At 38.3% G+C, this 20,784-nt stretch overlaps 2 protein-coding genes across 2 annotated transcripts in view; both read right to left on the reverse strand.

Annotated features, from left to right (window-relative positions):
* pxdn (peroxidasin) overlaps positions 1 to 9,469 on the reverse strand; it is a 40,610-nt gene extending 31,141 nt beyond the window's left edge. The window contains exon 1 of the mRNA XM_030780677.1: positions 9,282 to 9,469. Within this exon, the coding sequence (XP_030636537.1) occupies positions 9,282 to 9,469 (188 nt within the window). The remainder of the gene's footprint in view (positions 1 to 9,281) is intronic.
* Positions 9,470 to 12,964: 3,495 nt separating this feature from the next.
* The window catches only part of myt1lb (myelin transcription factor 1-like, b), a 46,916-nt gene continuing 39,096 nt past the window's right edge, over positions 12,965 to 20,784 (reverse strand). Inside the window, 8 exon segments of the mRNA XM_030771007.1 lie at positions 12,965 to 13,105; positions 16,455 to 16,598; positions 17,572 to 17,675; positions 18,257 to 18,348; positions 18,890 to 19,111; positions 19,225 to 19,308; positions 19,788 to 19,850; positions 20,704 to 20,772. Coding sequence (XP_030626867.1) covers positions 12,965 to 13,105; positions 16,455 to 16,598; positions 17,572 to 17,675; positions 18,257 to 18,348; positions 18,890 to 19,111; positions 19,225 to 19,308; positions 19,788 to 19,850; positions 20,704 to 20,772 — 919 coding nt within the window.

Genomic DNA, 20,784 nt, shown 5'->3' on the forward strand with positions numbered 1-20,784 from the left:
AATCTCCAACCATACTGTAAGTCCCAAATTGTCAGTCTGATTAATGTCAGGGGTGTTTGCACTTTTGCACATACTTGCATGTGTCAAATGGCACTTTGTGTTGTTCCTGTTACTGTTGCTGGCTGTTTAAATGGGCTCAGTATCTACTTTCGCCAATAAAAGCCTGTGCTTCTGCGCTATTCATTTCAGTTTATAGACAGTTTAAGCAAAAATCAAACTCTGAAAGAAATGTTTCATTATAAGCTGTGCAACTATGTTATCAATACAAACTACTGTTAATTTGTGCTTTAAGGTATGAAAACTTTCTGAATAGCAACCCGAATATGATGTTACTATGTTAATATGTAACAATGCATTACCTATTACCACTGCCTGGGAAATTACCAGACTAATCTCAGGTTCTTGCGCTAATTGCCTCAGTCTCAGCTGATATCACAGGAAAAACATTATCTGTTGCTTACTGAGTAGTGGCCACAAGGAGACGAAAGATAAGACGTGGTGAATAGGAACCACGGTTCTGGCATCCACATTATCTAAGCTGATCTGAACAGACTTTGGGACAAACAAACGGACAATGCGACAGGTTCCAGTACACAAACACTACAAGATTAGAAGGATCTAAACAGGTAGTGACTCATAGTTCTTTATAATACAACTTAACACTATTTTCCTTTTGTGTGCTTTGCTCTCTTGGCATGATGTGTTTCAGACTTTAAAGGTCATGGTTTGATTAACCAGGTGCTATGTTTGGCACAAGCGATACAGGGAGTCACTGGCATCCTGCCTTCATACAGCTGATGTCCAGAGCAAAGGCAGATGTGGATGATCTGTCCAACTTCTGTTTACACCATCTACTAAAATGCTGTCTGTTCACATTAGGCATGAGATGATGTTACCCTGTTGTTTTTTTTTTAATGGGACATACTAAGCAATAGTGACATATACAACAAAACTGTAATCTATTCAGACAGATCATCACTAAATGTTATGAGAGTTGGGAAGCTGTATCATGCTGAAAGTATGCTCAGGATTTCATTTCCATTTAACCTCTTCTGGGATGCCTTTAGGTAACAACGGAGATGGAGTACCTCTGACAATGGTGAATTGTTATCTTCTCTGTAGGGCGCGCTGAAATGTACGCGATGAGACAGACCGAACACTGACGGCTCCAAAGACCTGCTGAAACTTGACGACCAAAGAGTTTTCAGCAAGTTGCACGTTTTTCAGCCCAAGCTGCGAAATCACCTATACATCACTAATTACTAAATATACATTGCTTAATTCATACTGAGTGTGTAAAAACATAATGTGAATTAACTTTGTATCATTTGCCTGAGTCAATCAAGCCAGTGTCCATTTGAGCAAAATGAACTAATTCGATTGTACAGGGTGCAATAAAAAAAATACCCAAGACCAGAGATGACTTAAGGCCGCCCACTGAATGTTCCCTTGAGAATGTGTCTTTGTGGAGACCGCATATTGAGACAGGAGGATGCTAACAGAGCTGTCAAAACAGAGTGTGGGTCCACTGTCTGACCTGACAGATAATTCCATTCATGAGCATTTCCAGAGGTTTGTTTGGATAAGCTTGGAACATGAGATTGAGTGACAGAGACAGGGAGAGGAGATGGTGCTGGTTTGTTGTGCTGGTTACGTCTGCCAGCTAAACTGTGATTGGCGTTATCTTCCAAACAAGAGCCACGTGAGTATCAGTCAAATTACAATACATTGGAATACCATCACTGCTCAGCCCTATTTGGTCGTGGGGAAAGGGTGATGTGAGGGACTGGGGTGAGGGAACTCAAAATATATGCTTTAAATGGAGTTATTATGAAAATAAATGTCTAAATAGATCATTACACCAATACCTCTTTAATTTGTTAAACAGTGTTGTATAATAAGCATGTGCTGTGTCCTTCAGTTCCAATTCACAGAGCTCCGGTTTTTCCTGACTCATAACCTACTTTAAGATAGAGTTCCTCTAGGGCAATTCCACCAAACAAATGCACAGTGTGACAAAGGGAATGGTGTGATATCATAACCAGTTGTAATTGTGGCTGACACTGGGCAGTTTTCCTGCACTAAGAGACACAGACAGACTGTGTAGGCGGTGCACTGTAGCTACATACACTGAGGCTAAAATCCACTCACTCTTAACCATTCAAGCCACACATAACTTAAATTACAGTGTGACATCTTCCATCAGATCTGTGCTGACCTAACAGATCCTGCCAACAAGGTGCTTCAAGATCAGTTATCCGATAGAGGATGACATACAGTCAAACAATATAAAACATGATCTGAAATTTTATTCAGGTACAACTGGCAGTAGTTAACTGCATTCATGGACTAATTCTCGACAAAGTACAACCTTCTTTGTATACCGCACACTCGTGTTAACGACAGTTTCTTTGTAGTATGCACTGTATTTCAATAGATCATACAATGTATTTTACATACCGTGTGTCTATAAGCCATTCTATGTTTGATTTTGCCTCAGGCTACACTTCCTGACAGATTGTACAGACTTCTCTCTTTCTCTCTGACAGGTTTCTCTCCATGACATTCCAGTCAGGCAGACACAATAAGTCTTCAGTTGGCAACGGTGTGCAGGTCTGTTATATGCTGAACATTCACAGCAGTGAAAACTAACTTGTGCCCTGACAGAAAAACACTTCTCTAAGCTCTCTAAAATGTCATTCAGGAAAGAAAAGACTGATTGTGTTAGGTTAAACCCAGAAAAGCCTGATGTCCGGTCTGTCACACAGTACCTGACCAAGCATGGCTCTTTGTGCCTGGTACTGGCCTTGACACAGATATCAGAAACAAAAGGTCAGGCCCAAGGAGTTACACCCACATTAAAGTTTCAAAACAAGCACACATAAACTGGTTCACATAGACTGCTCCAACATGCTTATCAGAAAAATTAAATGATTTAAGAAACCACTGCAATATTTAAAGGAAAACAACATACTTCTAATTTCCTGAAAATAAGCCTCATCGAACAGGTAATTATATAAGTCACAAAAATATATCCCTGTATCTGTGAAGCTTCTGAAACATGTTCTTACTCTAAACTCCTTGAGCTGTTGACAAAAATGTGTTATTTGTGTAAAGCTATTCCCCATCTGTTTGACATCTTACACATCTTTGTGGCTGAATTTGTCTTTTCATAGCATGTTCAGTAATGGAACAATATAGGACATTACAGCAGCACTGACACAGGAAGGGAAAGGGGCTAAGATTGTTCCTTTCATTGATTATCAGCCCCTGAATCTCCCTGTGCAAATTAGCAAAGCTTTAGGGATTTTTCAGGCTCTGCATACCACAATACCACAGAGAATGGAGGCCTGACAAAGCCTGACTGCAGCAAATTCCACACAATGGGCTTCTCTTCCCCCTTCTAACTCACAAGAGACTGCGCTGACTTTTACTGAAGAGGAAAACCTTCGCACAAAACTGACATATTGTAAAAAAAAAACAAGAAAGAAAAACAAAATAACCTTGTGAGTGAAATGATAACAATGTGAACTTTCCAAACCATAGAAATGAATTAAAAAAACACTATGAACTTATGGTTATTACTACTGACATTCCATCATAGAGAGGTTGTATGCTACAATGGGGACATGGCTTCCTACTCAACCCAAATGAAGGTCTTGCAAGTGGCTATGAATGAAAGGGTCTGGCAAATGAATGAAAATTCAAAATATAATTCTTATGATTCTGAAGCTACTGAAACTTTTGTAGATTTAACCACTGATCACAAGGCCATGATGTGATGGTATGCAATATAGCACTGCAGAACCTTGCTAAGCAGCTAGTCTTGAGGACTTTCCAAGGACAGCCATCACAATCAGCTGTGGACTGCTACTCTTACTGAGCCTTGTGCACTGAACCTCTGGAACATCAGCTCATTTGACCTGAGGGTTACTGATGAACAATCAAAAGTATGACCAACGGTTGGCTTTAATAAGCAGGTTAGCTGTTTCTGAGAAATCTTCAACCTGAATAATCAGCTGTGACAATGGAATTTGGTGCCATTTGATTACGTGAGTGGACAGAAAAGGACTGCCCAGTTTCCCTCAACTTTCAGGTGGTCTGTGCCATACAATGGTGCTCTCTCAAATAACGCCTTCAGTATCTTTTCTTATCACATTGGCTTTGCCACATTATTCTAGTTTAAGACAGGTTACATTTACACTTAGTCATTTAGCAGAAACTTTTGTTTAAAGTGACTTACTGTTCGAGGTGGGGTTTAAAGTGCCCCATCCTGTCTTTTGAAAATGGTTTGTTTTGCTTATTCCCAGGAAGTAATTTAGTTTTATGTGTAATGCAAATACAATTTGTTTTATCTTCATCAGATACCTTGTAAAACTACCAAACTAATGGCATGATTTTTAATCTATATGGTCCAAAGAAAACCCACTTCATGGCAGACAAATGTGGCTCACTTTTATTGGTTAATATGTGTTCTGAACAGAAATTGGCTATTTTGAGATTGGTGGCCAATCACTCTGTCTATGTGTACTGTCAACCTCTTTTAATAGAATACTTCCACCCCGAAACTGAAATTTAATATTTAACTAATGGCAACCAGTTCACAGAAATTGGGTTTTGAACATAATGATCACTAGAAGACAGTTTAATTAGTATTATTGTTGTTACTTTTATTTGGCCGAATTTTCTTTTATTTTTAATTTCAATTTTATTCTTTTTTGCCATTGTATCAATGGCCCTGATTCACCAATATCTTTCTGTTTTTTCTTAAATTTGTTCTTAAGAAAGGTCCTAAGAAAAAGTCTACGTCAGATTCATGACGTGTTCTTAAACCGCAGAATTGTTCGCATCTTCGTTCTTATAACGATGAATCACATTGTCACGGTAAATTGAACGCGTGTGCCAGGTGTTCCTAATTAGCTTAGGTAAACGCCCCGCCGATCCCCATAAAAAGGCACGAGACTGCAGGGCCGCGTGCACGCATGTGTTAGCCTGTTTCGGTCACGTAAAAAAAAACCAAACAAACAAAAAAAACCATTCGGAATTCCGAATTTATTTCTCACAATTCTGACTTTCCCCCTCGTAATTCTGAGTTCTTTTCTAAAAACTAACAGATAGCTTGAGCCATCACTTCTGCTCCCTCTTTAATGGTTCGATGCAACACGCGGACAATAGCAGACAGAGGCGAAGGCTACAATGGCTGCGTCTGGTCTGTCCAGGTATTTTAATATTTATCCATATGTAAAAGTAAAACTGACTGATTCTAACACATCTGCTTTACAACCTGTTTGGTTTCAGATGGGGTGACCCTTAAGTAGTGTATGTAAAACTACTGCTCACTTATCACAGTCTCCATCCATTGTTATATTTTCATATTGCTCATTTTGTTCATTGTACAAAAGTATGAAGAAATATGCATTCCATTCTGGAGAGTTACACGAAGTGTTAGTGTGGTGTTTATTTATTTTAAAGGACCATAATGCTTTGTAAAATAATGAAAATAAGTATTAAGTCAAATGATAAATAATATTCTAATTTAAATCCTATAATATTGTAGAACTGAAGAAAACACAATAAACAATGATTTTTCACAAACATGGCAACACTCAAATGTGCGCAAGTGTGCTCTTGAGTGTGCGTAGATTCTGTTCTTACCTAAGAACAAATCCCAAATAAGAAAACATTGGTGAAGGTCAGAAAACTGCGTAAGTGGGTCTTAAGTATGGTTGGTGAATGGGGCCCAGTGTTTTTTATTTAATGCGGTGGCCCACCATGGCAGAATAAACAGCAAAAACAGTGCTTGTACATTGTGATGGCGAGTACAGGCTGTGTGAACAGCAGTAAATAAGAATTCCTGTGTACGGTTTACAACTGGCAAATACAATTCTTCATTCTCTTGAATTTTAAGTCCCCCATTCTTACAAAGTGGTCACATCATTATAGCATGTTATTTTTCACGTCCTGAAAGCATAGAATGAGCCGTAAGAGTTAGAGACGTGCTTGCATGATTAAGAGATCAGGTTTGCCTTGCTTGAAAGTCCACAAAGTGTTTGCATTGTGATAGCTGAAAACGGCTTGTGATGTGAAAGCCATCATTTCTCCATCTTAGGAAATCCCAGAACAGAGCTACAATGTGACCTTACGTAGGGTGGAGTAATTTACTGTCATGCCTGGAACGGCCTTACGAGACCACAGCTGAGAGATGAATGAGTCTGGACATGGTGAATTCTGGCCTGAGGTATCCTGAGGGGAAGTCAACTAAAGCACAGCCCTCAAGACCCTGAGTGAAACAATCTTTCTTCCACCAGATGGAAAAGGTAGCATAAAAAGAGGATGGCCCATTCCAACTCGTTCTCAGAAGTAAACGAATAATCAATGCAAATGTTTACTGCTGTCCAGAGGGACTTCTGTATGCTGGAGCTTTCCCCTAATGCATTCTAAACTTGGTTTGGAAGTTCCACAAGTACTTTCCCATCTGTTACAATGTAAACACACTCGGCTTTCAAAATGCAACCTGCTGCTTGCAGTAATTTAGCACACTGCTAATGAGAAACAATGTATGCACTGATTTCCATACACCAGGCCTTTACCTCCAAATTGTATACTGTATTTACAATATTAAATGACTGATGACAATAACTGGGTAAAATGAATGGGCAAAAGTCCATGGTGAGGTCCATTTCAAAGTAAAAAATGAACAGGTAAAAGTCCATGGTGAGGTCCATTCCAGTGTAGTTCAATCCTGACTAAATTCTGCATTACAGAGGGGTTGCCACCCTAATTAACTAAAATAACCAACCATACAGAACACTGTACACTAACTTAACCAGGCCTATCCATCTAATTGCTTATATCTTCAGTTGCATATAAAACCAGTTTTTCAGTGTTGCATGGCTCTACTCAGAAGTAACCAATTCACTGCCTACAGCAAAGCGTTATTCATTCTCTATAAGACTTAAATCAATACTGATTTGACTCCAATGCCCAAAACACATTCTATTTCTCAGATTCTATCATTCCAAAGGGTACAGCATAAAAGATAAGGGACAGACCACCCAAATCCAAACCCACTGTGTTTATCAGATCTCTCTTTTGAGTGAGACTATTCTTTTTCTGAAAATGAGGGCTCTCAGACGGTTTTATGTAATTGTTAAAAAACAAACTTCATATTCAGAGCTCATATTAGGGCAGGCACGTAGCTCCACTGTTGGCAAGAGGGTGCCTAGACTCCCACACCCATTGGTGTAGAAAAGCCAACACTGCTATGAGGTGCAGAAAATCCCAGAGATTTACTGTGTAATAATTGAGGAGTAGGGGAAAAAAAAGTCTGCAAGGGACTGGGTACATGTTTCAACAGGACTAAACAAGGTGACAGGTGATTGCTTTAAAATCTGCAAGCATAAAAAAACTGGTGGAGGCAGCTCCTTTACTTTACTGTTTTACTGTTGATTTGCGCAGAAATCAGAAATTAAAAGTAAATAAATATATAAAAAGAAGAAATAGAAACACACAAAAAAGTCCAACAAATGTAGATACTAGAACACCCAGTGGTTCTCATTACTACGCTGGTTTTCAGTGCATCAAAGCAGGTAGTATTAACAGCGGTGTAGTGGCGTTGGAAAGAGCTGATCTCCAATCAGTTGTGGTGGTCTTAATCAGTGATCTGCTCTAAAGCTGAAGGCTGGCCTGCAGATGTTATTTGGACTAATGCAGGGCACCCTGTACCCTTGGTTCGATCTGAGTCACTCCTTTGTGCTGCAAGCTTGGCTTCAATAGAAGGCTCTGTTTGCACAGATGTATACAAGGTTTGGAAAGCTGATGCATGTAGCAATCACATGGGTCCAGTAAAACTAGGAGGGGAATATGTTACAAATTCTGACTGTTTAAAAATTCTGCTCTTGACATTTTTGTTCTTGAAAAAGACTCTCCGATGCTGAAACAAAAGAGGGTCCTGTTTAAGCTGTGAACTGACTGGTGTTTCTATGGATGTGCTCAAATGCCACTTGTTTAATAAGGAGCTGGGGTGACCTGCTACTCATTTGATTCAGATGAGGTTATAGTGTCTAACAGCAGTAACACTCTGACCTGCATGTAAAGCCATCTCGGTCACCTGGTTTAGTGCTTTTTCTGCGAAAGGCATTAGAAAACAATCTTTTTCTGTGAAAGATATTAGAAGACATTAGAAAACAGACCCTAGAGCTCCATAACAAATTATTCACACCGATACAAGCAGGGTCCCTGCAACTGCCAATAACCAAAACTGGCCTCAGGAATACACAACAGTAACACTCATTTTGAGATAAGATACCAGAAACAATGTTACCTGAATGAATTCTCACTCTCATTCTCAAAAACTGATGAGAATTTGACAATCTGCTGATGAACTACACAACTGAACAACACAAGTACTGCTGTTGGCTGAATCCTGAACTGGGTTGACATATGGAAAAGTTGTCCTTCCCAGTTAGTACTACTGCAAAACTTGTGCAGAAACAGCAGCACCGTACTATGATGTCGGGCATGATTATTAAACTCATGGGATTCCTACACAGAAATAGTCATTCCCTGGGTGTCTGTACAACATGGCATTGTGACCCTGTCTATGAGCATATGCTGGGTCTGAGTGAAATTATTGTCATCTGACAGTCAAGAAAACTTGATCGAAGAAACGTCTTTGAAGAAATCCGCAAAAATATGTGACGGGTTAAAATTGCTCCGGTTGGTATCGTGAGGGTTAATCAATAAAAAGCCTTTGAGATTACATCTTTATATAATCTCGCCGAGTGTTCCGATTATTAGCTAGACCGTGTAAGTAAGCAACTAAAATGAGCTATAATTATATTCACTCAGTGAGGTCGCGGGCCAGCAAACTGACGATATGGTATATAAAACATCCATGTAGTTTCTTGGACCAGACAAGACGTCGAGAGGACAAAGAATCGTGACTTCTTAAAACAAAGACCAGAAACCGCAAAACAACGTCTACTGACTAAACTCCTGATCAACAGTTTAAAATGAAGGTTTAAAAGTTAGTGAAGGTTATTCAAACTAGGCTACAGTTCTACAGCAAGTGTCCAAAGTAGCGGTCGAGTTCGCACATTTTAACTCACAATTTCCAATAACCGCATTGGTGTTCAGAAAGATATAAAGCATCAACAAAAGTTCTCTGGCAGCTCAGGAGGCAGTTCGAAAAACGTTTCCCTAGATAGTTCTGTACATTCCAAGGATAGGAGCGGGCAGTTACTCCTCATTTCTTCAATAATTTGGAGTGAGATACTTACAGAATTGTAGTTTGAGGAGAGACAGCCGGTACAGTTTCCAAATTTAAATGCATACATCTCACTGTGGTGCGGAAACATAAACAGCGACTTGGACAAGAAAACACTAGATGCGGGCTACAAGAGAGTAGAAAAACTCCAACCACAGCTAAAAAAGAAGTTAAGTTTGTTCGGGCAGTCCACAACGCCATTGCAAGCGAGTCACCCTTGCTACGAACGCACACCGCCAGCTACCCCTCTCGCCGACTAACCAACTAACATGGGTACTTCAAAAATGCTGGAATTCGGCAGTCCCTGTACGCCCGAGTCGCTCCAGCAGAAAGTAGGGCAGTGTTACAGACGCTGTTAGACAGCGGTGGAAGCCAATCACACACTCCTCATACTTGTTCAGAAGGAAAAGTCCGTCCTACTTGGTTTTTATATGAATCTCCCTCTCTCTCCCTCTCTCTCACACACAGACAAGCACACACTAATCTCCTATTAAAATATTAACAGTTTCCAATGTAATCAGTCTCCCTTGGCAATAATTATCGATAACTTTGTCAATGAACTAATTTCCGATAAAAGGTTTTTTTTTATCCTCTTTGTCGGCTTACGACAGTATGAAGGTATACCTATGTCATTACATTCCGCTCTGATTGTGATGGATTGACTTATGCCGAAACACATACAAGCCTATCGTGTGCGCACCGAAAAACCATGACAGTCTATCTGATTATTCAATATCTGCTGCCCTCTGCTGATAGGATAGGGGAATGCTGTAGATAACCACCTTTCGCCGAGGTAAATCTTTTTGAAGTGTGTGTGTTTGCCTGTCTGTCGGTGGGAGGGGAGCGGTTAAAACATAGGCATTATGCATGTCTGCTATAAATCATGTAATTCATTTACAACAATGTCTACTCATGCTGTTATTTTTCTGATAACATAATACTTTTTTCCTTCCAAATCTGTGCTGTAAAAATGTATTTTCTTACTGCATCTACTGTTATTAGGTACATAAAATCCGTTTTCAAAATGTACACATCTTTATCTTGTGATTGTTGTTGTTTACCAGAATGACAAAGCAGTGTCTGTGGCAACACAGTTTTCTTTATTCAGAGTAAGATGTGTCAACATCCAGCATGACCAAATTGTACAAATTTCACAATTTAAAAATGAAATATCACAGCAACTTGTGATCTCACACATTTATAGCAAAATTAAAATGTCAACAAATCCATGCTGTGTCGTACAAAAATAAAGCAAACTCCAGTTCCACAGAGAACACAATAGTTTATACAAAATCCTGCCTTCATTGATGATTACTCAAATCAATCTGAAAATGAAGAATTTTTTTTTTAGAATAAATAATCTCTGATGAATTCACAATAATTCATGAAATTTTCGGCATTCTAATATGTGACAACTTTTTGATATCCCTATGTAAATAGTCACAGATATTTTTTTTTCACTTGATTTTATGTACCAACAGCTTATGAGCAGCATGTTTGTGCTTGAAATCCCTTTGCCTTTGTACTTTGTACTCATAACAATAATTTATTCAAAAACTGATACTACCTAGAACTCTACTGAAAGCATTACTATATTGGCAAAAAGCTTCAGCTACAAGGCTGTGGAGAAAAGCAGATGTAGTTATGAGAGATGGAGTCCTTCAGAGGACAGAATTGTACAATAAATGAGATTAGGTGAACAGCAGCAAACACCTCTGCAGTAGCTCCCAAAAAAGGCAAAAACTTTTAACATGGTTGCTACAACTATTAGCACAACAGAACGTGGGGATGCATATAAAACACGGTACTGCATCACCCTGCAGTTAAACTGCTGAATCCAACTCCCGAGTCCAGTGTACTGGATAATTTAAAAAAAAAAAAAAAGATTTTTTTTTTCCTTTTTTTTTTGTTAGCTTGCTTTGATTGTTTTATGATTTTGTACAATGATTATACATAAAGTGCTGCTGAGGATTTTTATTTCTTTCTTTTCTGATGAACATAGAACATATCAAAATGAACTAGCATAACTGTTTTATTCTTTATACTAAGTCTGGCAAATTTATCATCCTCTTCTTTTTTTTTTTTTATTTAATGTGAAATCCCTGTACTCTCCCTCTGTGATATTGTTGTAATTCCTTGTAGTTTCTCATTCCAACTGTGTGCCAAAAAGACACTTGGAAATTGCACGCTGCCACGTGTTAGGATATATCTTTAGGACAAGTGCAAATAGTCTACTGGCACATAAGTGGGGACAAAACCCTGTAAGCTTTCATAATCTCCACATGCTTTTTACGAAACCCCTTGTTCCTCGATTTATACTTTCAGATACCGTGCTAGCTCCAGTAAAAACATCAAAACATGGAAACGAAGGTGTCCCTGTGCAAAATTGTACATAAAGAAAGTGGAAATGACACAGCACCCTCTTCCTCTAAAATGAACTCCTGCTGGAATGGTTCGCCCTTTTAAAACTTTTTTTTTTTTTTTTGTATTAAAAGATTTATATAAAAATCAATATTTTACACATAGTAAAAAGATTCATATGTTTTTCCACCATGTTTACAAAGAGCAAATTGCATATTCCCAGACTATTTTCCACATAGATTGCATCCCACATCCATAATCATGGTATAAGTCATACACCGTAGCCTATTGCTGAGACAGCGTGAGATTTGAATGACTGCTGTCTATAGGCCAAGTTATATCAAGACTTATGCTAGGGTGACTTCTCAAGTCTCTATTGCCATCACTTTTAATGCAAATTAAACAATAATAAAAAATAATCAGTGTGGGTTTTTTTTTTGTGTGTGTGTGTCCGATAATTGTCAACATGGGTGTCCACCGTTGAGTTTCCGTGTCATGATGTTCCCAATAAAACTGTAACATTCACACATCACAATTCATGAGTCTGTTTTCTCTTCTCTTTGATGGTCACTTGTCTTCATTCAACTACATGCCCCCATCATCTCCTACCAATTTTTATAACAAGACAATGAACTTTCAAGCTTTTTGTCTTTTTAAATAAAATAATTTACAGCCAAGTCCTGGCATTTAGCAACCCATACACAATTTTTTTTTTCAGATATCCATAGAAACACTCAATGAGGAGAAAGATGACTTGACCAACATTTTTGTGATTTTCCACGTTATAATACTTTTGTGTATTTCTCTCTATCAGTCGGCTTCATAAGCTTAAACTGCTCTTTTAGCAAGCATTAAAAAAGAATATGTACCCAATACTGTTGGCCTTACTGTTCAGAAATATACACTAAAATGTCCATTCATGAACTGCTAGAAACATTAACGTCACACAATGTTAGCTCATATGAAAACGTACAAAATGCAATTATTTTTCAAAAAACTATTCTGTTGATAACTATTTTTGTTTGAAAGCAAGACAAAATACATAAATAAATAAACAAATTAATAAAAAGAAAAAAAATCAAAGTCATAATGAAGAATTTCACTTCTTTTTTTTTTTTTTTGTTCTTTTTTTTTTTTAAGAACATGTCAATATTTAACACTGTCTGATAAAGTACAGCAGCGAACTATGAGGCGTCCTGTTTGGCTGTTCTTCTTCTTCTTCTTCTTCTTCTTCTTCTTCTTCTTCTTTTTCTTTTTTTTCTTTTCTTTTGTTTGTTATAGTCTTTCTATTACTCTCCTCATTGTGAAGAGCTAGTCCCTCTGTTTGCTGAATGGCTAGACTTGGATTCCTTGAACCGCCTGCTTTATATTTTCCAATAATGCTTTGTTCTCTGGGCTCTGATACTGATCTTGGTTGGTGTACATGTCTGTCAAAGTGGTCACGTATGCATCAAAGTTCTGTTCGCTTATAGGCTCCTGTGAAACATTGAAATAAAAATAGTCCCATTAGATGAGATTAATGCAAAAGCAGAGACAAAACGATACGGTAAAAGCTAAAGACAGCTTCATCACATGCTTTACGTGTTTGAAACGTTTCATTAACATATCAGTGGAGGATTGAAAAACTTCACTTAAAAAAAAAAACAACAAAAGGGAAACATCTGAAGGAAATCTATAGTCTGTACGCCTTTTGAAATCAACATCGCTCTGATGTTTTCTCTCTGATAAAATGTAAGAGAAAGAAAGTCAGAAGAATTTGAGAAAGACATGGCACACACACACAGTCAGATGTCATGGAATTGACACTGAGGGCGAAATGACAACACATTTCATATCATTCCCATGAAACTAACTAAGTCCATTTTCACCACACAATAAACCTCTTAGATTTTTGATCAGATTAAAAGATAGTAAGCTGCAAAGCAGAGATACACTAAGAGGTCCTTCCCTTCAGTGAGGTTCTCATGGTCTTCTTTTCTTCCATGGAATAAATGCAGCCTATTTGTATCATTCCAAAACTTTGAAATTGAAATGTGATTAACTCCAGATTAAATGAGCAACAGATCAATTGTTTAATCAGTGAAAATTCAAATTTTCAATTAATTTGTCTGCAAATTCAAGTTAAGTTTCAAGAAACTGGCCCAGTTCAGATGGTCCTGGGTACTGGTGATTAGTTGTATTGTGCTACAACTCACACTAAGGCTCGGTCTCCATCTAAACCAAGATTTTTACCTGAAGAATGAGCATTGTATAAAAATGAGCACTGCATGAGCATTGTATAAGAATCATGAGCATTGTATAATACAGGGATAGACATGCTGGTAAACAGAGAGGTAATTTATGGAAGGCTGAAGTAGATATGAAAAACTGGTCCAAAAAAAAGGTGGGGGGCGCTCTACAGAAAGAGAAATGTGGACAAGCTGACAACACCATACTATGGCTTTTTAGCAGAAATATGGGGGTGAAAACACACCTCAGCAACATTCAAAACAACACAGTCACATGCAAGAAAATATTATAGTGTGGAAATAGCAATCATGACGTTACAGTTTCATAAAAAATCTCATCACTGCTACCGTAAAAAAAAAAAAAAAAAATTGCTTTTGTAGCTTTACTTTAATTGTGAAATGGTTCATAAGAGATGAGAAACCATTTGCTGGAATGTTCCTGCACAGGCAAAATCTAATCAATGTGCTGTATCCCAGCCTGAGTTAAGCACATATATGTAATTTTTCTGTCACTGGGCTACATGAAGCATTTGGAGGAAAAAGAAACTTTTGCTTGCATTTGAGAATATGATACATGATATCCTAAACCACATTTTACAAACACATGTCTAGTCTGTCATTGATGGGGTTAGCGAAAACAACTAAACGGGTAAAAGAGATTAAAAGAAAAAGAGAGGTAGCATAGGAAAAAAAGGAGAATTAGATGGTGAAAGTGGTTCTCTTACTCGCTGATGTAACTGTAAGCAGCTGTTAGTTCTAAGCGGAGCTTCTTTGTGTGGCGATGGTTTCTAAGGGGAGGGAAGTGTAAACAGAGTTCTATTAGCCAGCTGTGTACAACACACACTCAGTTCAGCTGGTCTAGGATCAGGCCTCCCAACTCACACGTCATTTTACTGGTTTTACGGAAAGCAACAAAAGTCACCCTAGATTGGTATTATTTTTTTCCATTTTGTTAATTTTTCTATCCTCAAACAAGTATAAGCACACCTTAAGCTGGGTGTGGGGTGGTTTCAATCTTAAATACCACCTCTACACCTGTAGAGGGCAGTGCTGCCCACATAAAAGAAGACAACAAAGGATACAGCACATAACAGAGAAAATGAGCAATAACAATTTCAGTGTATGCAACGGCATCTAAGATGTAGCACAGCTAGGTTTCTGTTATGATTGTAATTCTCACACTGTTTGAGGAAGTTCTTATCATTTCAGTTTAGCGCTGCATACATGCTAAATTATATTTATAGTTCCCCTTGACTTACGATCTAGTGAAAAATGACATGATATTATTACAAAACATTCTCCTTCCATTTAGATGGACCTAAATGTGAAAAAGTAAATCAACTGTGAAGACATGGTCACAGAGTTGAACTTCACATTACATTACTCCAATTCCAGTGTCTTGTAAATATAAGTGCAACATGAAGATAAGTGATTATATTATACTAATTACTCAGTATAATTGTGCCATGTGCCTATGATAAACATCAAATCCAACTTGACCTCAGTCCCAGATGAAACTAGTGACTGAGGAATTGGAGCACTGTAATGTAAAGACGACAAAATGAACTGAACACCTATCCACACAGACATCGGATTTCTTTACCAAACAACCACAGTGCCACGCTACCAGATCTATTCAATACATAATGACTACATTATATCTGAAACTGTTGTGAAAGATGCCTTCTGATGGAATTTTCAAAACTTATGTTCACATAGTCACGTATGAAAATCCTTTTATAATATAAATATTGACAACACTCATGCATTTACAGAGATGTATTTCAGCACATTTATTTTCATGTCATGATTTCTATTTGTGATATGACATTAGATGAATTAGATGTAGACCTTCATACTCTCATACTTTTGTTTCTGATTCATTTTAAAGGTGTTGGGGGAAAAAAACAACTATGCTATGGAAATCTCCCTCCTTCTGAACATTTCTGGGTTCAGTTTAGTATGGCGTGAGCAAGAATTATTTAAAAAATGAACAGATCACCGCAGACAGGTGTCACTTGATCAGAATAACAGTCCTCATTACTGCTGGAAGTGTTTCAACACACCATATTGTCACCGACAGAGAAACAAAATGGTAAGAGAAGCACATAACTGGAACATATTTTCTCCACTGGTATTATGTGTGTAAGCTACAGTTAGGGTATTTTTGCAGATGGTAAATATTAAATGTCTGATACATTTTTTTTATCTAAAATTGTATATTTGTATAGTTCTAGGGTTGGCAGGTGGTGGGTTTAAAATACCTGACCCACAGCTTTTCAAAAACTTCTAGAACTTCCAAGAAAGCTAACATAATGTAAACTGACTCCCACCCCTTTCTCTGTCTCTCTCTGCCTCTCTCTTTCGAGATCACTCAATTTTGTATACTTTTTTTATTATTATTACTTAGTTAACCCACCCACACAGACAACAGCGATTTGGAGAGTGTTAGGTATGACATGCAGAATGAACTCTAGCAGTAGGTTTCAAAGAGCTGTAAGTGAGTATCAACCCTATTATAAAGTGATCAGGCCGTGGTCTGAGTAGTGTCGTGTTCTGTTGCTTGCTCACTGTCTGTTCTCGATGGTGGCCCTTACCATATGGGGGAGCTGGACATTAGCTAAACTGTTAATCAGTGACTGGCTGAGGTGGGCCAGTTCATGCAGGAGAGAGTCATTTTGCTGTTCAATCACCTTAGTTTCTTCCTCTACTGACTTCAGATTAGTCTCCATTGTGGTAATCTAAAGCAGAGGAAGGGAAAACAGAAATTAGAGATTATTTCTCAGAACTTTCTTTCTTTCTTTCTTTCTTTCTTTCTTTCTTTCTTTCTTTCTTTCTTTCTTTCTTCTTCTTTTTTTTTTACTTTACTAGAGTATTTCACAAAAGCTTGCACTATCTGTGCATGTAAACATAAGGATGATTTTCCGTGAAGCTACAAAATGTTACAAGAAAAAAAAGATGTTGGCACATCGTCTTTTCTAAATGATTCAAAGACATCTTCCCTGAGACTCTGGAGCGATGCCACCCTCTCTTTCTCGCCCCATCTCTTGCTCTCTCCCTGAAAAGTCTTCTAAATAATAAAACAAGCATTCGGTCTGGTCGGAAACATCTTTGAAGATTGGCTTTGCTGGCAGTGGGGAGTGCTCCAGTTTTAGTCTATGATGTGCTACATAAACACATGCACACACTCTCTGGAAAAAGGGGAAACACTAGAAAGCCTTATTTTTGTATCTGGGAATGACCCATTTTGCACACGAGCATGTTGGCCTCTCGGATTCAGAGCTCTGAAATGCTCTCACAGCTATAACAAGCAATTTAAAAGACAGATAGGAATTTTCATGCACAGTGAACGCTTTGCATTTTGATTCTCTGTGGATGAAGAAAACAACAGCCCGTCTTATAAGTTGCATGCTTGATAAGTAGAGCTGGAGCTGGTTAAAAAAAATCACATGCTATACAATTTGTTTCCCAAGTAAGTGTCCAGAGATACCATTTGGAAGATAAATATGCCTTAATAGTAGTGTGATTTACAAAACATAAGTGTGATGAAAGCTGTTTAAGGTCTTAAAACAGAAAGCTCTTTAAATTCAACCTGCTGAATAAATGTATTATACCTTGCATACAGAAATTCACAGCTAAAAACTGTATCAATTCTCTTTTCATATAAAGGTCCATTTCTAAAAGCAAGAGAATATAGACTTATGTGAGGGGTACCTGTGTTCTAAGTTTGATCATGTCTGCTTCCACCTGCGAGTTTGATTCATTTAAATCTTTGATTTCATCATCCAGCTGTTTAAGCTCCTCATTACTCTCAAGCCCTGAAGAAAAGCAAAGAACATCAGCAAAAAAAAAAGTTATAAAATACAGAGCTGAAACTATTGTCATAATGCTATGGAGAACAGTAAATGTTGTATATCTTTGCTATTTGCAATGCCCACATTGACATGTGCATATTAGTACATGACTGCAATAGACACACAGTGATTCTGTCACTATATTGGAAAGAAAATGGGTATTTTTTCCATGGTTACACAAACATATATTGACACTAACTTCAGAAAAAGTATTTCTTTAGATTCCTATCCTAAGCAATAATTTCACATTTTATACAACACTGCAATTCATCCTTGTCTTGCTACAAGACTTTTGTCATCCATGTCTTGCTGCATTCAGTTGAATTACTCTTGTATGATCAGGTTTCATAAACATGTAATGTTTAATTATACATACAGCTTCATTAACTTTGTCATAAATTCCTATTTCTAACTGGCTTTGTTATCTATACCATCTCACCCATGATTGACAGCTTTATATATACATATGCATGAATGAATTCATTATGTATGTGGGTTCGTGTCTTGCCCCACTGTGTGGCGTGGAGCGCTGCGGTAGATATTACCATTACTGGTCCGCTGTTTCATTGTGAGCATTTCCACTCCAGACATTCTGGCTTTCTTCATTGCCGTCGTAGCACGTGGGCAGCCTGAGAGACTGGAGGACATCCAAAATGAACCCATTTTTCAGTCTTGATTTTTTTTAGTGGTAAATATCCTTTCATTCAGGTTTTTTTTTTTTTACCACTAACACCAACTAACACCTGTAGTATTACAATGACAATGTATGTACATGCTGTTTTTGAATGGTCACATAATTTTCTCTGAACAGTGTAAATTATATTTATAAACTTCTGTAAGGCTGTAATCTTGCTGGTTTTTAAATCAACCAAACAACCAGTCTCCAGATGATAAGCATTACACACATCTGTTTCCTCCGTAAGACATCAGTCCCTTATTAAGAGTTAGGGCAAAAAGGGAAAGGACTTTGGCACTCCAGGACTGGACTTGAGAACCCCTGCTCTGAAGCGTATATGTGTACTCCTTTATGATATTTACTGCAGGCAAACTATGTTCATTAACTTTGCTTGTTTGACATGCTTACAGGAACCTGCACTTATGATGTTACACTGATTCATTGCTTTGGATTACTATAAATGTTTAACAGCATACGCGGTATTCAGTGATTGGGCACTAACCTTCGGTGTGTTAGGAAGCTCCCACTGACATGACCTGAGCCATCACAGCCTGGGGTTGGACACGACATGCCATCTGTCTTTCCCGCTTTCCAGGAGAACTGCGCTCCGTTCATGTAGCCGTCTTTCTGCCTTTTGGCGGCTAAGGGGCAGCCCGACGCGCTGCGGTGAGACACGTACTTCCCCGTCACATGACCCTGGCCATCGCAGCCGGGCACCGGACACCTTCAGGCGAGCAAAAAGACTCTTTTTCAGGTGTTCTGTCTGAAACAGACTGAATTGTTTATGCTTTGCCATATCTCTTAAACATTCAATGCATAGTGACTGTGTGGATTAACCTTATTGGTTCCTGCTCTTCTTTGTCCTCTTTGCTATGTGTGATCTTCATGCCACTCTTCCGAGCCCGTGGGCACCCTGACAGACTGGACAGAGAAAAGTCAAACATATAAGTCTCATGTGTGTAGGCACGTATGTCTGTGTGACCGTGTTGGTCTCAAAGTGATTAGTAAAGCTCTTCCTTTTCTCAAGCGTTTAACAGCTTCCCAGAGCGTTATGGGGAAATGTGGGGCACATTCATTCTTTTTACAAACGATTCTCCATTCACTGTAGTATCCTGAAGTAGTGAGAAAGGGCCGTAAATATTCAAAAAATGGATGGTGACTCGCGTCAATCTACCCCAATGCTAATTTAATCATAACATTACAAACTCAGCTAAGGTAACCTAAGATATTGTAAAGATTCACAAGATATTGGGGAGATTCCTACAAAATTACTGACACACTTTACTTGACTTTCTTTACCCTTGATGTGAAGTAGATGTCTAGAGGCCTAGATTTTGCACTGTCCCAATGTGAAAATGAACTAGTCACTCGGACAGCCAGGTACGTACAATGAGACTGACCTTCTATGTGACGCATAATTTCCAGTGATGTGTCCCGAACCATCGCAGCCTGGAGTTGGACACCTGGGACAGGGATTTCCCCAGTTAGTGTCCACCAGGAAAAACAAAACCCAGTAGATGCGATTGCGAGGTATATATGCCTTACATGTTGGTAGAATGATATGTCCTATATATACTAGTTCTAAAGATTTTAGTAACCATCTATTTACTTTCACCAGCCCAAACCGATCAGGTGCACAATCAAACACGCAACAATGAAACAAATAAAATTCCAATCTAACTGATGATTTTGAGATATTAATTTTTACTATTTGGAGGTCAGGTTGGTACCAAAACACTCAAAACAGGAAACCAGACCAACACCACCGATTTCCACCGGCAGAGTTGATGTTTGGAGAAAGAAACTTAGTATCAGTTGTGAATTTGCTTTTGTTGTATATTCTGAACTAAAATTTTGACATATGCAGTGAAGTCAAATGTAAAGTTGTCAGTGAAAGAGTGAGACAGCTATTGCTAAATCGAGTGTAGACAGGATTCTTGACAAACACAGTACAATAAATTAATTTGCATTTTTGACAGGGCTGAGCCTTCCCTATATCCCAGCCTTAATCAATACATTCTAGCTGTAAGCTTGTTGTTAACATGGTGAATCGTTATAAGAGAAATGGCCTGTTCTGAGTTCAGAGCTGTCTGAGAATTTATGAAGAGTGTATGAAAAACTAAAATTTTCCAAAGCATCTGTGCATGGTACCTGACTCACAAAGTAGCTAAAATAAGAAAGACATATGATTATTTTAGATCTATACCTTTAAACCACACCCACATATCCCACCTTCCTAATTGCAGTGATCTTAGACGGACTGGAAAAGAGTGTATGTGATTCAGACAAAGCAAAACCATCTGGATAGTGCCTTACTTGAGCTCTTGCGAGTTGGTGGCCATCATGTTTCGAATGCTTTTGTCAGCTAAAGGACACCCTGAAAGACTGGAGGATTGG

The sequence above is a fragment of the Chanos chanos genome, chromosome 1 (assembly GCF_902362185.1).
Source record: "Chanos chanos chromosome 1, fChaCha1.1, whole genome shotgun sequence".
NCBI lineage: Eukaryota > Metazoa > Chordata > Actinopteri > Gonorynchiformes > Chanidae > Chanos > Chanos chanos.